Genomic DNA, 17,596 nt, shown 5'->3' with positions numbered 1-17,596 from the left:
CTGCTCAGAACTGGGACTTCTTAGCTTGGGATCTGTGCCATGCTAATGTAACTGTGTGGTTTGAGAAGTGGGGCTGGCTCGTATGCAGCTGCCACAAAGAGGACACACCATGACATCTGTCTTTGCAGATGTGGCCTTAGCTTGCAGAAAGCCCCAAACAGTCAATGAACTGTGTGGAGTGCCATACTTTGTGCTGTGGAACCTGAAGATTATACTAAAAGGTGAAATCTCATATTTTCTTCTGCAGAAACAGCCAACAAAGACTGTAACCCTAGTCTGACGCCAGCACTTCTGTGAGCCAAAAAACCCACATGACACCTATCCGTTTCCTAAAGCTTTCCTTTTCCTCTCCAACACCTCCCTCAGTAAGCTTTGGCATGCTCCAAAATGAACATAGCACAAAACTTTTTTTAGAAACAGGCTTTATGAGACTTAAATTCAATTAATTGATGATCTCTGATCTTGACACTCCCAGCAAAGCATCTACAGAATGGCAGGAGGGCTGGATCATCTGGCCGTGCAATTTGAGCCCAGCTTGCTGAGGTGAGGCTGGACTTTCACTTCAGCCTCCCGGCAAGGCACTTCCTCTGCCACAGCTTTGGGTATTGCATGTGGGCTGGATAATTGCAGATAAAGCTCTCAGCGTAGAGGTGTTTGCTCAGGGGATGTTTTACTTGTAGCTATCATAGCAGAGTGGGTGTTTGGGCAAGCATGATCAGCTAGGCTTGAATCCTTTCTGTGTTTAGTTACGTAACAAGCATGCGTGCTGCTTGCTCTGAGAAAAGTGTAGCAGAGGTGCTGACTAAAATATCTGGGCTATTTCCATGAGGAACCAGTCTGAATCACGCAGGCCACAGAAAGCCTTAGCTCTTGGCCCCCTCCCCACCATGGAGAGACAAATGCACCTAGGTCACCGGTGTGTCCAGGCATTAGTGGAATCCCCTTTCCAGGACAATCCTCAACTGGTCTGTCTTCCATTATTTGAAGTCCAACATTTAATTCTATAGACGGGAAAATGGACTGTCACTGTTCTCATTTAAAAGTAAAGCAGAACTCACATCAGGGTCAGACAATCAAAATCTCCAAAGGGGACTGAGACAGGTCCTCAAGAGAAGGATTGCAATTTTCCTCCATGTAGCAGAGCAAGTGATACCCCTAAACCATGTGGCCTACAAAAAATGGTCAGATTTGTCTCTGCAGTTGGGGTGAATAATCTATATTGTAATGATATGAAGACATGACAAGGGAGGGCCACACAGTTTATGTGGTATTAGTTGCTTGGGATGTCTTCTATCAGCACAGGACCTGCAAAAGAGGGTGAAACTCATCAGGGTTGTATCAAGACAGACATATAAAACCCAGCCATTAATACGTTAATAATCCCAGGATGCTGTGCTATTCTTTGGGGACACCCTGGCATATCTCCACTAGCTGGAGGAGCTCTGTATCCCACCTCATCCGCCAACAACACACAGCTCGCGTTGTCCCGTTAGCATCTTCCATGGAGCACGTGCATGCCCCTAAGTACATGTATCGCCTGTTTGCACACCGCTGCTGCCTGTCTCGATGCAGCTGTTAACAGCACAGGCTTCCCCGGCTCCTGCTTTGCATGGAAATGTCACCAGCCTTCATGCCTGCAGCGAGGGACAGGGGAGAGCGGCCGCAACCGAATGGGTAGACGGCACTTCATCTTTATTGGGGCCATCCAGTGCCAATTCACTCACAGCAGCTTAGTGCATTACGGAGAACCGGCTGTCTAACCTGCCACAGATTTAAGGCAATTTTAGCTACATTACTGTTATTGCCAAGACCTCTGGGCAATAGAAATATTTATAAGTGCAGGCATGGATAAGAAAGCTTAATGAAATCCCTCAGATAAATGCTTCAGTGTCCTGGAAATGGCATAGTGCCAGACAGCTCCTCTGAGTACTTCCTCCCTTCTCAATTTTTTTTTCAAGCTTATAGGTTTTATGCTCCTGTTCATATAAACTAGGGATGGAAAATTGCTCTTGGGTCACCCGGTTTGTCACTTTAGCAGTTGTTTCCCTGTAGTATGAAAACTTCTTGGTAGCAACAGGTAACTATCAGCCTTAGAAACTGTAAACGGGATTTTTACTGAAGATAAATAATGGTTTATTTTGCTGACAGACTGTTTAGACTAGAGTTGCTCAGCCCAGAAAGGAACTGAGTGAGAGACCTCTGTGGAGCAGTTGTAATGAAAACTGATCAGAGGATCTTAGGATAATTCAGGTTGCAAGGGTCACACCTTTTTCTTAAATAGAAATGAAAATCAATCCACTTACGGCACAAAAGCACACTCTCTCACAGTAAAACAGGCTGTCTCGCTGTCGACTACCACCGAAAGACAAATAACAGACAGAGGACTTTTTCTGAAGAGCAAACATAACCATTAATAACTAGAAATGGACCTGGACCAAAATGCCCTATCCAAATGCCTCTGGGAATGTGGGGAAGCGAATGCCTGGATGAAAACTCAGAGCCTTGTGCCAATCCCTATTGCTAACATCTGCAGCTATGCAGGCTCAGATAATGGTGTGAGGATAATCACATTCAGGCTACAGGGTGTAATCTGAGCAGAGGTTGATAAAGAAATGTTTTTTTTCTCCATATCCTGGCACTGCACAGCTGGTAGGAGGCTGAGAACTTTGCCAGGAGCAAGATATCATCATTATGCATTATCTACATGATAGTAGTGCCCACAATTTGCAGAGCTCCTTCCAAAGCTCTCTGAGGACACAGGCCCTGCTTTGTAGCTCGCTCACAAAGAGACGTTTGCACGAAGGAGGAACATCAATGGCAGAGTGGTCAGGGTGCAGTCTGGTAGATCCACTGCACTTGGCTGCCCTTCTACCCAGCAAACTTTGGATCTCCATCTTCCAACCCTGCAGCAGGTCTGCCAACCACGGTATTTTGGGGCAAGCTCCAAAGCTTCTACCCTGGAAGATGCATTTGCTCTAAACAGAGTAATGTCAAGCCCAAGACAGCATCTTCTGTAGGTGTGGTTCACTGCAGCCAGAGTTTCTTCCTAGCATCGTTGATATTAGCAAGGAGGGAAGCTAGCTGCATTCCTGGCCAGCATAACATGTTCTTCAAGAAGTGCATGCTAGCTGCCGTTTTCCTATTTGGTTCTTTTCTGCTCATTGCTATGGACTAGCGGTTCCTACACCTCCTTGTGACTGTATACAGCAGCCAACCGTAGGGCAGGATGCTTCAAGCAATGTTGCACAAACCTGCCCTGGTTCTTACCAAGGACAGAGCTAGTCTGAAGATCCAAATTCCCAAAATTCAGGAGGGGAGTGAGGAATCGTTGGTTTGGGCCCCTTTCTGACACAGTTTGCCGGTGCTTGCTAAACTTAGGCTTTGGGCTCCAGCTTGCGATCAGGTTGCCATATTTAGCTGAGCTGCAGGAACTGTCTGTCACCACAGCAAATGCAAAGATGCATCATAGTGAAAGACGATTAAGCAAAATTGCTTTGCCTTCTAGCTGGGGTGGGCTACAGGCAAGCACATGAGTGGATGCCAGGAGGAAGGGGATGTGCAGGAACCTGACCGTGAGTCTGTCTATTGTTCTGGTTTCAATCAGAATGATAATACATGCTACAGACTGCCTGGAACGACTCCAGAAACGTCGTATGGGCTTGATTTTCCAGGGGAGGAGGAATCCCTGTCAAATCTGGACAGAGGTCTCTTGCCAAAAACACGGTAGCTGTTGACTGCGGGACAGAAAAGCTCAAGCCCAGTAGAATGCACTCATAAACTTTAAATGAGGCTGTTGGCAGGGTCTGAGTTGCAGCATGGGCAGCGGATCGACATGCAATGGCTCCGTGAAGCAGTGGGAAACATCCCTGGTCTTTCAATCCCTCCAGATTTGAGCGAGGCCAGGAGGACAGTTTCATCATGGAGATTGCTGACATTGCGCCCCTGAGGAAGATGAGGATCCGGACGGACGGAAAGGGGACTCGCCCTCACTGGTTCCTGGAAAGGGTAATGTGCTTCACATCGTGTGTCTCATTGTAACCTGCTTGTGTTGAGTCCTCCCAGCACTCAGGAATGAGGACAAATGCAGCGAGTGCCTCACTTTTATTCCTTTCCTTCTTTCCATTTGGTGTCTCATGCTTTTTTCCTGCAGGACTTGAGTCCAAGAAGGAGAGAGCAAGGACAAAAGCTGTGCTGTGTAACTTTACTGCAGTCCCTGCTGTTAGATCTTGCTCTCCTTCCCTGCAAAAGAGCCTTGGCTTGCCACCAGGGCACCTGCCATATCTTCTGGTCCCCAGGACGTACCCTCAGCTCCTGCACTCCCCTGGCCTGCGCTGACCCCACGAGAGAGTGGATCTCTCTGCCAGGCAGGGACAGCTAATGTGGGCCTGAGCCGGGTGGGAGATTTCCAGAGGAATCCGTCCTTTCAGGCAAAACCGTCAATCTCTCCCCTTCTCTTCTCCCTCTAGCAGGCAGGTGGATTTCTTTCTTTTCCTGTTCACAGAAGCAAGGTGCACGTCTCTTCTTGTATTTTGTATACAGCATGCAAAATGGCTCCAACCATTTCTGTCGATTGTATTTTTCCCTAGTGTCCTATCTTGCAAAAAAAGCACTGCGCTTGCCTTTGTCTTCTCTACAGAACCATCAGATCTATGTAAACTGCGCTTATGTTTGGGCACTGAGATGTAGTTTCCCTGTTATGGGTCCTATAATTATATTTCTAAGACAGAGGTGGAGCAACATGCTGATTCCACACTGCCAGATGTCATTAAGGGAGGAACACATCTCTGCCATGTTTATTCAGCATGCTATTTCAGGAGTGGATATACTGTTGGATTTTTGTAGCTTAGCTTTTAGATAAAAATAGGTAAAGAGTCAGTGGCTTAACCTATGGTCAGAAGGAACAGTGCACAAGTTTTTATTGGGTCCTCTATCCTTCTTGACTCGTCTGAAACTGCCCTTCGTTTTTCCTTAAGTAATATACTTCTAAACACTGGTCCTGGGTGGCTACCAGCTTCCAGGCCAGTGATGAACTGCTCCTCACCTGCCATAGCATGGTCCAAAAAGTTACAGTGAATTAGTTGCAGTTCCTTTCTGTGCTTGGACATCAGCACTTGTGCAGCTTTAGAAAGCACTAGACTTCCAGCGTATATCTGCCAAATAGATGCCGCAGACACAATTTTTCTCTCTGTGCCTGAGGAATAACTCAGCCTGTCCTCTGATTCAGTTCAGTCATCTTGGTCACACTCCCTTCGCCAGTTCCCCTATACCTTCCCCTGAGTTTCATAAATCATATTCGTATGAAATGAAATCATATAAAGCTTATTCACCCGGAGACATCCCAGATCTTGTGGTCATGAGTTAGCAATAGCTCAAAGGCAAGGGACTGCCACCTCCCCATCATCCCGTTGCCCACTCTGCCTGGCCGTTCCAGCATCTGAGTCCGGTGGATTGTCGCTCCCAGGAAGCCCTTCGCAGAGATTTGGGCAAAGAGGAGTCTCTTATCTGGACGGCTGATGGGTTTAAAGGCCTCCTCTAGATGGACAGAAGCAACGGACCATGCACACAACTCACTGAAAATGGGATTTTAGCTGCTTTTGAAAATTGTACCCGTAGTTTCCAGGACAGAAGGTGGATGCTCTCCTAACTCCAGCGATTTGTATAGAACTTTATTTATTAGTTTCCTTTCCCACCTTCCCCGGGAAGATAAAAATAACGTTTGCATTGCCAGGCAGCGAGTCAGGACAGGAGCTCTGGAAAAGGGGAGGAAGGAGCCATTGTGTTCTCTGATTTGTATTCCAGCCTTGAAAACTTATGTAGCTTGGTGTGACATGAAAACTGATCTGAGCCCATTTCCATTTCTGTCAAAAGTGCATATTAAAACTGCATAATGAAATACTTGTGGGGGTAGTGCTAAACTCTCAGACAGATGGTTCACAGTTAGTGCTAACTAGCACAGTGAAATGAGAAGCTAGATTAAGCCATCAACCCCGTAATTAACCATTTGTTGCTCCATTTATCTACAGGATATTCTGAGTTTTCTTGTTCTATTAAAATAACAATAAATGATCGTTCTAATTCTCTTTGGTCTTTTTGCAAACAGTTTGCTGGCCATAATTTATTCTGTTTTTAGTTTACCAGAAATAGAAGTGTATAAATACCAATTAAAATGCACGAATTATCAATGATGTTGTACACAGCCAAAAGATTCAATTTACAGGCAGGGAGGTAGTCATATTTTTTCTTTGTCTAGATAAAATACATTGAAATTTCATTCAGAATCTCAGTGAAGTAATGACTTGGTAGTAAAGATTCAAACTGCATCAACGGGGGGAATAAGTTTTAAATGCTGATACTTAATCTACTAGAGAACCAAAATTTGATTTGTGATGTGTCAGGCCGGAATGAATATTGTTGATTATTCTTATTTTTACTACTGCTATTTATGTCTGTGTGCCCATGTGTGGCATTTTATAGACGTGATGCCCAATTCTGCAAACAGAATATCCCTTCACCCACGCAAGGCAGTTCGAAGGGCTGCAGCATGCACAAAAAGACATATTGAAAGCTCTGAAAAGCTGAGGAGCAGTTTCTGATCTCACCACTTTTGGGAGAGACAGGGACTTTGGTTTTTTTCTTCTGACCTAATGCTAAATCTGCTGTTCCACCATGTCAAGCTACCATCAGGCTCTGGGTGCTCAGTGTTTGAAAGAACAGAATAGGTGACTTCTAATTAGGAGACTTATTAAAATGCATGCTTTAGAAACCTCCTTTTGGGGTAGCCTGCTCCTCAGACCACATGTTGATTTCACCTGCTGTCCAGTGCCTTAGATACAAGGTAGAAAAGCTAGAAATAAGAAGGAATGAGAGCTGGCTGAGTGAAAAAACAGTAAGACTATTGAATTCTGCTGAGTTGGTTCTCAGAATTTTAATATTACTTTGTGCTGTCAAGGCCAGGCAGATAAGAAGCTGTCTTAATGAAGTACTAATTGCATTGCATTCACACGTCACAGATAATCCTGAATACAGGAGTTTGTCTTTATTCAGTTCTTTTTCCTTTATATAAAGGAGATTAAGAGAGTTTGAGACAATTCATTATAGCAGGAGCTGATTGTTCTTCTTTGCAGCAGAGTCTTTTTGTTTTACAATCAGGAGACACTGTTTTTAAGTGAAGACTAGTGACATGCAACAGAACCATAGAAAAATGTGGTGAAGCTTTTAAAGATGAAATCCAGGACCCATGTATTGCAGCGTTGATGGGGCGCGTGCATGCCCATGGGGAGGGTGTTTGACACTGCGGCTCACAGAAAGGTGGGCAGATGTAAACCAAAATGAACTGACATGTCAAACCTTTCCGTTACAGCACACAGTGAACGATTAATTGCAAGTTGCTGGTTGAAGGTTCCTGTCAGCTATCATTTTTGCTCAGCTACAAAGCAAGTCATCAACATTTTATTCATATACACTGCTCCAACTTCCTTTTTATTTGTAAAAGCATTCTACAGCCCCATTAAAATCTATGCATAATTAGTGATAATGCTTAGACTTAAAAGTAGGCAGGATGTCCACAGCAAGTTTTAAGTGTCCTAAATAATAGTTTAGATGCAATGTAAAACAGCATCCTTATTGCCAAGCAGCAGCTAAATCTTTCAAGAGGAACAACAGCCAGAAAATGAAAACAGTCCCAGCCCAGGTCCTGAGATCACTTTTTTCACTCTCCTGATCCAAATCAAAATCCTGCATCATCCTAATGTGTGTGCAGCACCCAGAAACCTCTCCTTCTAGGATGGGATCCATCTCATGCAATTTTAGCCACTGAAAAGCTGCATTCAGCTTTTACCTCTTCTACCAAATTATTAAGCCTGTTCTGTAGTCAGTGGAGAGATGCCATCTGTGAGGTGCCTTCAGTGACCGGGTATCTGTCCCCAGCTCAGGCAACTGCCCCAGGATGGGGTCCGTTGCTTTCCTGTTGGCACCCATCTCTGTCCATTGACCATACGGAGAGCCACCATGATGCACTTGGGCTAGATGCCCAGTGTTTAGGTGGCCCATGCTAGGTAAGGCAAATCCCGCTCCTCAGAGCCGTAGTCTGACTTAGCAATCAGCTTGCCAAAGGTTTCTTGTTACCTCTATGTCTCTTCTATTCCTCTCTGGAGCAGTGTCCAAGAGTGAGATAGCGGAGGCTGTTGTTACTGCCTGTGCTAACTGCTTACATGAAACTGTATATGGATGAAACCATTCATTCTAGGTGCGGGACCAAAGACGGAAATAGAGGGTATTTTACTCGCGCGGTTTTAGTAGCCTGACAGTTTTTCCCAGACAGCGTCTGGAGCACTGGACATGGGCTGGTTATTTGTGCGAGGTCTGATCTCGCTGCCTGCGAGTGCACTCCAGCTGGCAACTCTAATCTGCTTCTATCCCCTGCTGTTTTCCTGTCATTTCCCTGTAAGCTTTTCTCAGGACATTTTGCTGCTAACAATGTCGCTGTCATTCCTGAGCAGGAACGCACGGGCAGAAAGGTAGAGCTGGTTGAATCTCCTCCAGCAAAGAGTTGATGTACCAATGGAAAAAAGGCATTCGCAGTTAACCTGAGATTATTAATGACTTGCAAATTTTAGCCAAAAAAAAGTTTCTATATTGGACGCTTAGCTAAGAGGATGTAGACATATTTCACGCATCCCTGAGAATGAAAAGACTTCCTCCTGTTGTATACCCTGGCAGAGAGGGCACCAGCCAGGGGTGGTGAAGACCTGAGCTCTGCTTGGTTCAAAGCAGGGATTCAGTCAGCCTCCTTGAATCACAAAGCTGTTCTCTAAGCACAAAATAGTAGTGTCACTGGCTGAGAATAGGCAGTTTTATAGAAAAGTGGGACAGCTTTAACAACCCACAGTGTCCTGTACCTCTGGGAGGAAGATGCTGTGTTACAGATCTCTGCTTAGCATCAGTCAGAGAGAAAAGTCTCAGATGAGTGTCCTATCCATAGGACTGTAAAATGCACAAATAGCACTGCTACTGCTTCAGTGGTGGTGTAGCTTTTGCCCTCTTTTAAGTCATTTTTTATAACCTTGAGCAATGTTCTTCTTTTGAACTCATTCCAAGTGAAGTTTGGCTGGGGTCAACAGAAGACCATAGACTGGGACACATGCAGTTTGAGGACAGAATTTGAGCATATTTTCTTTCAAGATAAGTTTCCTGAGCTTCCTAGGCTGAAATGTGGTAGTGCAGTGGAAGGTCACTAAGATAGTCAAGTGGTGGAGCATATGACTTACTAGGAAAGACTAAGGTAATGGAGGGTTTAAGCCTGGAGAAGAGAAAGCTAAGGGGGAATCAAATAGCAGCCTTTGTCTACCAAAAGAGAGGTTACAGAGAAGATTGAGCAAGCCTCTTCTCAGAGGTGAATAGTGAAAGGGCAAGAACAACAGACAAAAGTTGCAACAAGGAAAATCCTGATGGGACATAAGGAAAAAACTCTTCACACTGAGAGTAGTCAGAGGCCCAGAGTGCTGGGGGATATCTGTCCTTGAATCTTTCCAAAACTCAGCTGCACAAGACCCTGTAGTTAGCCCTGCTTGGAGCAGGAGGTTGGACTAAAGTCCCTTTCAACCTAATGTTTTCTATGATTCCATGAGTCTTTTCTTTCCAGTATCAGGTACTTCTCTGACACATGTCTGGGCTTACGTCCACATGGCCTTTGCAGAAATGTGTATGTAGCACGTCACTGTTTCTTGATGCACTGCTTCACTCAGGCATGGTCTCTGTTTCTGTTAGGTGGTAACAGAAATGGTAATCTGCAGCCCTGTCTCCTCCCTTCTCCCCACTTCCGCCTGTTTAATGACAATTTACTGCCAGACTTTTGCTGCAGGCTAGAGGAATGCTTTCCTCCCAGTAGACTGAGGTTGCATCAAGACTGCTGATCAGGACACAAAAAGGAGGATATTTAATTAGGTGTTCGCTGGAGTAGCTCTCTGGCTTGTTCTGAACAGGTTCCTATTCTGTTCTTACCACCTATCAGCACAGCATCTGAGCTCCTTCCAGTAACACATTACGCAGTGTGACTAATATCTGTTGCATGTTGTTTGTTCTATCACCCTTTCCCAGAGGGAAAAGTGTGTGAAGTTTTGCTGGCCTAATTTTTGCCTGTGCATTTTTTTTTTTAAACTTGTTTGGGGTTGTTTTGCATATCTATATAATGATTGCTGTGTGTTTGCACAAAAGAGGCAGATGAAAGAAAGGTACTGTGTAGTTCAAGGAGAGACAGTGAGGTTTTTAATAACTATCTGTTCCTTCTTCTTTGAACTTAATTCCAGACCAGCTTCCAGGAAAGATCTGACCCTCATGGAGGTGAACTTTGTCCATACCATGTGTCAGAGAAGCAAAGTTCTTCCTGTGCTTTACCCCATGCAAGAAAGGTCCAATATTATGGAGACCATTTCTCAGGACAAACAAAGTATTCTCCATTCAAAAGTGTTCAGTTTACCCCAGAAGAGCTCAGTTTTTCAGACTATGACAAGGCTTTGCTGAGAATGACACGCTGCCCATGTCCAACCAGACTCATTCAAATGCTAGCTGATTTTTTTTCCCTTGTTTTGACTCCCCACAGATTGTCTTGAAGAACCTGACTAATCAAGAAGTGGCTACATTTACATATGGTGAATGGCTGTCAAAGCTGAAAAATGCCACGGGAAGTCTTGTGTGTGAAATGCCAGCCATGATAAATGATGAGCAGATGATGGAGGACACAACGTACACTATTCAGGTTAAAACTAGTGATATTGGAGGTAGGTGTATGGTGATTTTAAATCTTTTGTAGCATTAAGTTCATTTTTTTAGCAATGGAAAACATCTCATGCATAATTTGAAATTATGCAAAAAAGCATAATTTAGCCCTACTATGTTGGAACACTGCCGTTTTGGCTGTTCAGCATGACAGTTTTACTCTGTGGGATCCAACCTCATCTGATCAGTGGACGTGAAGTGTTTAGACACCTGGCCTAGATTTGACTGCTAACTGCTTCCTTGGAGAAACCCTAATCAGAAGCTATTGCCAGAACATTTTGCTACTGTCAGAGACCCTTTTTTCTTTCTAGTCAGGTCTGTGACCACATAGGGGGGAAGACTAGGCTATGGTCAAAGCTGGTGGGTTCTAGGTTTTAGGTCTGCAGTGTCTGCCTCGGCCAAAGAGGACAGCAGTTATTCACCCTCCTTTTTAAAGTGTTTTGAGGCCATTTATCTCATGAAAAAGCATCCCGTAAGTACACACCAGACAGACGAGATGAAATAGAGTTAAAAGAAAGCTACAGAGCTTCAAGAGCCAAGAAATGGGATTTCTGTGTCATTTCCTGGGATCACTGCCTCTTTTCGTGAGAACTTCTGTCAGACTGCTGAATGAGAGCTACAACCATCATGCACAGCTGCCACATGCCAAATCGGTGCAAGCTGCACATTATCATGAAGATACCTCGTTTGAAAGGCTGATCCTCAGAAGGGCTTCTGCCACACCAGGGCGCATGTCACCTTCTGATCTTTACCTCTCTTTCTTAATTTACCAGTGGTAATTTTTGCAGCTTGTGAGGTTTGAGCTAAGAATATCAGATTTCCCTGGCAAAGTATCGTAGGGCCACCTCACTATTTTTTAATCTGCTCTGCCTGCTGCTTGTCTGAAAAAGCATGTTGTGAAATACTAAAAACAAAAGAAAGGAAGATTTGTTTGTGTATCTGGCAATCTATCTAGAATAATGGTAGATCTTTCCGTGAACTTTTTGTGAAATTCAGCCCTAACTCAAAGGTGATGGAAATAGACACGAGAGGAGAATAGAAGATGACAGCAGCAGCAGACAGATATGCCCTTCCGACTGAATGAAGGATGGCGGGTATTAATGATGAAGCATTTTATTTCATTATGAGCCACGACAACCGGTAGGAAAGAACAGATTACAGCGAGGTTTCAGAGAGTCTGGTTGTGATTAGATCATACAGCACCCTGACATAATGCTGAACTTCATCCAGTTTATCTAAAAGAGGGTACAATTCGTGAACCATCTCCTCTCTTTGATCACTACATATTCCATGATTACTCCTGGTTGGACCACTTCAGGAAAAAAAGACCTTTTTATTCTTGACAGTTTTTTTAAACATGTTATATCATCTCCTGTCACACTGATACTGTCTAGGGAAAGCAATATTCCACTGTAAATAGTCAGACATGTTTATTTCTATGTATAAAGTTTTTCTCTGCAATAGCTTTGAACTTTCCAGTGCATCAGAGGCATTGAAAAAAAGGAAAACATAGACTAGGACTCATCTCACCTGTTTGTCACTCTCCAAAAAAATTGTACTTCTGATCTAAACTCTTTCTAGTCCAGCCTCTCTCTAATCATTTCATCCAAGAAAGGAGACTTAATCTGGGCTGGATCATCCTCTGGAGGGTCTCCCCCGGCTCCTCCCTCCATCCGAGCCTGGCAGCGCCAGGACAATTAACTTAAACTAGATGATTAAAGTTAGGGAAAATGAAGCCCAACAAAGCTGTTCTACAGTAAATTAGAAAGCATCAGTCATTCCGTCCCCTTCCTCCCCACACACTTAAAAAGAGGTTTATTTTACTTTTCCTCAAAAAAGCTTTGAGTTACACTTTGTCTTTCCTGAAGTCATCCAACACAGATGATCACATAACATACAGAGGTTGTATCCAGAAAAGGATATTCTCCTGCAAACAGACTGATTCCACTCTTTCAAAGGTCAAATCTAGAGGCCACCAGAAGTACCTCAGATGTCAGCTCTCAGAGTACACTAGATAAGGGGAGAAGAAAGTGTCACAAGACAAATGGGCAGTCTTTGGTTAAAACAAAGATTTTTTTTATTTATTTTAGCCCTTAAAAGAAAAAGAAAGCACAAACTTACTTTCTTCAAAGTATGACTCACAGATAGAGCTATGGCGGAACAGGAGTACATGATGGCTCTTTCTGTGGCACAAAAACGTCCTCGTCTTTTAATTTTGATTCACACAGCCTTTTTGTATTCTACATGGAGGCATCATATACATGACAATGCAATAAAGATTGAGAAAGAATAAATACTGCTTTCTCATTTTCCAAGCATTAACGAAGCAGGAGGATTTTATCTCTCTGGTTATAAGATTAATTAGTATGTTGTCAGCTCAGCTACAGCCTACAAATTACATAATTTAAGACATCCGGTGTCAGTGCCTAGTGGCCTATCCAAGTCTCTGTTAAGCCAAAAGAAGGACATTCTTTGGCCTCAGAGGGCTATGATTTAAACCTGCAGTTTGGCTAAAAATGATGCAGCTGCTCAGTAAGAACTGTAAAATCTTAGACACTTTCTTTGGAAGGGGCCTCTGGAGGTTATTTCATCCAGCTTGCTGCTCAAAGGGCAATTGCTAGCACTAGGTCAGATCAGGCATGGTTCTACCCAGCCAAGTCTTGGACACCTTCAGGGACGATGGTGCCACCTCTTCTCTGGTTACCTGTTCCATGGCTGCACCACTTTCCTAGGAAAGATTTTTTTTTTTTTTCCTGATAGCCAACCTGAGCCTCCCCAGCTGCAATTTGTGGCTGTGGCTCTTAGTGTATGGTCCAGCACCTCCACCATCTGTGGCTTTGCCATAGTTATCGCTCCCACCGTTCGACCGCAGGCCTCCCCCTTGCCTGCCTGCCCCAGCCCATCTCCCTCTTCTCGTGGCTGCCTGCCCCAGCCCCTGCCCATCTTTGCAGCTGTCTGCTGGGCCCTTCCCAGTGTCTCCACACCCCCTTGACCCAGGGGCCCGGACTGGTGCAATGGTCTGAGTGTGGCCTCCCCAGCGCTCAGCAAAGGGAATAACATCTTCCCTTCAGCTGCTGGCAGTGCTCCTCCCAATGTAGCCCAATACATGGTCTGCACTGATCGCAGCGAGAGCTCGCCGTTAGCTCAGACTAAACCTAAACATGAACGTTACTGCTGAAATTCTGGGTCCTGCCCAGGTGCAGGGATTCCACCCCAGGTGCAGAGCTTTGCACTTCTCCTTGTTGAACTTCCTGAGGTTTCTGGTTGCCCAGTCCTCAAGTTTCTCAGGGTCCAGCTGGGTTGAAACTCTGCTATTCATTGTGTCTGTCACTGCCCCAAATTTACTGGCATCTGCAAATTTGCTTAGCATGCACTCTCTGTCATCATTTAGGGTGTCAGTGAAGAAGTCCAGTGGTGTGGACTTCTGAAATGACCCCACCGAGATTGCCCTTACTGCTAGCCAGAGCTTGGGCAATAACAGTGCCTTCAGCCCTTCATCTATCAAATTTGTTACAGTTCCTAAATGTGCTTGACAGTTTCCTGGAATTAAAAAAAAAAAAAAAAAAAGGACCCAGATAGGTGAAATGTGCATTGATTCAGCAATTTCTGTTCTTTTCTTTCCCATCTCCTGCTAATTGCTTGTGAGGGAAATGTCACGGCATGAGGCTTTCATAAACTTCTTCCTACTGGGAAGGTTTTGCTCAGAAACAGTTGGATCTTTGCTTTTTGAGACCTTGCATTAATTGGGAGCCTGCTCCTTGCAAGAAAATGGACTTTGGTTTGCTTTGTTCCTCACCTCAGCAAGCTTTAGGGTCATAAAAGGTACTGCCAGATGAACTGCCTGAATCCCTGACGTTTTCTCTTCCTTCTTAAGTTCTTCCCAGGGAACTGCTGAAAATTAGCCCCAATTTAACACAGGCAATTTTTCACGTGGACACCAAATGTTGCTTTGCCTTTTCTCTGTATGGCCCTTTTTTTCCTCTTTCGTGTTCTTTCAGTCCTTCTCTAAGGAAGGATGTGATTTCTTCCTAATTTCTGTATTCAAATAATTATCCTGAAGAAGTGATGGTTTTCTCACAAAGTTTTTAGTCCTCTCTGTCTTTGCCTCCGCATTGTGTTGTGAATGGAGCTGTGGGAAATACTGTCCATGTGGCCCAAAATAGATTTATGATACTCTTGTATAAGAAATGGCTTGGCAGGCAGCTAGCGTTTTCAAAGCCAGGGTATCTAACCAAGGGCAGCAGACACTGAGTTGCTTTGTAATCCAGATCTGGGTTTGATGATCTCGTTTTCATTTGCCAGAATTTAAGGACCTCACTTCTGACACAGCAGTAAGTGTCTGCCCACATGGAATCAAATTTCCTTCTTCGAATCTGCTCTTTTATTATGCCATCAAAAATAAAAAGCAGTAAGGAGAGAGTTCATAATTCTGGTCAAATTACAAATATTGCAAGCAAAACCGTTGCAACACCTTTAGCTAAAATGTTCATAAGGTCATCACAGGTGATGGTACAGCCTTGAACTCTCCAAAAGTATGGAAAAATGACAACATGGCTGTTTTCTTCTGCAAAACATGAGCAGTCATGGGCACATGAAATTCAATATCAGGTAACATGGATCACCTTAGAAATGCTTCTTTTCCATGCACCTACATGAGGCAGGGTGGGAGTTGGTGAGGCAGGCTATTGTATGAGAATTTGGGACTTTTTACATAAATGTAACATGGGCAATATTTTGAGAAGCAGGAATGTAGAAAGGAGACTCATGGGGAGTCTCGCTGGGGAGAAGGACTCACACGATGCCACACTGGTTGGCTCTCGATCTGTGCTTTACTCTGCCTTCGAACCCCCGTGCCTCGCAGAGGAGGGAGAGCAGCACAAGGTGGGGCACAGCTGAAGTGTCCCGGGCGCAACGGGACAGCTTGGGGGAGGTTGTGGTACCACGACAAGTCTGCAGAAGGAGACCGCAGTCTGGAAAAGGGACTGCGGCAGTGCTTGAATTGTCTGTGACCCAGTGGGATGCCTAGGACAGTGGGTACTAATATTTTGGCTGTAGCTAGAAAAGTTAAAGTATGTTCTTTAATGTTCTTCCATAGGTTGCTGGGTGATGCTGTATAAATCACTTTGCTTCCCAAGCCATCCTGGGAAAATGGGCGTCATGACACTGACATCCTCTGCAAAGCAGTGCGATGCACTGTGCTGCATCAGGGGTGGATACTTCTGCTTTCTATGAGTATTGTTGTCATCATGGTCACCAGCCCTTGAATGCAAGGGCAAAGCACTCCAGCTGTGTTTACGGGGACGGGCTGGAAGGGCTGGCTTGTTAGCTACCACGAGGACTCCTCCTTGCAGACTCCTGCACTAATTCACTGTAATCTGTTAGCAGTGCCCAGAGGAGCCTGGACATTACTGCGGCCACCTCCAGCCTGCCTCTGCTGCCTCCGTTTCCATGCATTTGGTGGCTGGGTGACAGTCCTATACGGCAGGGTAGCTCACGACAGTGTGCCCTGCTCTCTCCTTCCAGGAGCAGGTACCGATGCCAACGTGTCCTTGATCCTGTTTGGGGAGAACGGGGACAGTGGGACCCTCGCTCTGAAGGAGTCCAACAAGTCTAACAAGTTTGAGAGGAACCAGATGGACGAATTCACCTTCCCTGACATGCTGAGCCTGGGAGATCTCTGCAAAGTGCGGATCTGGCATGACAACAAAGGTCAGTGCAGTGATACGAGTAGGGTGGGAGAGGTTGGGACAACGTCTGCACTCAAGCAAAGGCAGACGCATCCGTGGACATGGTGCAGGCAGAGGTCACTGTTCCCAGCTCTGCTGTGGACCGGGCAACCTCAAGCATTTTGCTTGGCCTCGTGTGTCTTGGCTTGTCTGAATAGACATATTCTCTTCAGGCAGGAGACCATCTCCCTGCCTGCTGGTATAGGATCTGCTATAATAGGTCCCCAGCTTTGGTCAGAGCTTATAGCCATCACTGCAGGACAGATAATGTTAACTCCTCCTAAGCAGAGTTATCCAGCCCGTTATCCCAACCCAGCAACTCTATTACTGCAATACATTTGTCACAGGCCAGTATTGCACTCTCCGAGCAATTTAACGCTATCAACCTGACACTGACACACGGGGTAATGTAGCCTGGCATCATGTAGAGAGCTTTAGAAGATAGAAATCAAGATCTGTGTCTGTCTTTATTAGAATCACTCCATCATACGGTGAGTGCGCAGTGCCCTGCCGAGAGAGATTCTGACATATCCCTGCTGCTGGACACCGTTACTGGTTTCATAAATGGTAGCAGTCATTTGTGCTGCTAGTCAGGTACCAAGCAGCATCTTGTGACAAATGCCTCACCTGCACTGCTGCCATGACATCTCTTCCAACCCCGCCCTCTCTTTCGGACTTCATCTAAAAGAGATGGTCTTGCACTAACAATGCATCGGTTGGTAATGGCAGGTCCTTGCTGCAGCCCAAAGGTGAAGCTTGAGGGCTTCCATGGACCCACCTGGGCTGGTATTAGCCCACGTGGTTTGGGCAGCAGTATTTATGCAAAGTCCTGGGAGGATCTGCAGTCCTTCTCTGGCTGGACTGCTGTCCATGCTGAGGCAGCTGGCTTACGGCTGGGTTGGGGTTACACTGCAGTGTAGACATTTGCCGGCAATGCTCTTTTCAACTTCTCCATGTTGTGGCAGCTGGGGAAGGCTGCAGACCACACAATATCCTTGTAAGATGCTATCTCTGTATCAGACTTTCCCACTGGAATTTTGCTTCCTTACTGTTATCCAGAGAAAAAGACAAAAAGAAACCTCACTGTAGTCTCTGTC

The 17,596-nt window shown here is 45.1% G+C and overlaps 1 protein-coding gene across 3 annotated transcripts in view; it reads left to right on the top strand.

Moving 5' to 3' along the window:
- Nucleotides 1-17,596, top strand: part of LOC135324727 (lipoxygenase homology domain-containing protein 1-like) — a 117,832-nt gene that overhangs the window by 83,517 nt on the left and 16,719 nt on the right. For all 3 annotated transcript variants that reach the window (XM_064501585.1, XM_064501584.1, XM_064501586.1), the window contains exons 33-35: nucleotides 3,888-4,005; nucleotides 10,598-10,775; nucleotides 16,297-16,482. In XM_064501585.1, coding sequence (XP_064357655.1) covers nucleotides 3,888-4,005; nucleotides 10,598-10,775; nucleotides 16,297-16,482 — 482 coding nt within the window. The remainder of the gene's footprint in view (nucleotides 1-3,887; nucleotides 4,006-10,597; nucleotides 10,776-16,296; nucleotides 16,483-17,596) is intronic.

The sequence above is a fragment of the Dromaius novaehollandiae genome, chromosome Z (assembly GCF_036370855.1).
Source record: "Dromaius novaehollandiae isolate bDroNov1 chromosome Z, bDroNov1.hap1, whole genome shotgun sequence".
NCBI classification, from domain to species: domain Eukaryota; kingdom Metazoa; phylum Chordata; class Aves; order Casuariiformes; family Dromaiidae; genus Dromaius; species Dromaius novaehollandiae.
The sequence above is the reverse complement of the archived record's forward strand: the minus strand, read 5'-3'. Positions and strand labels throughout refer to the sequence as shown.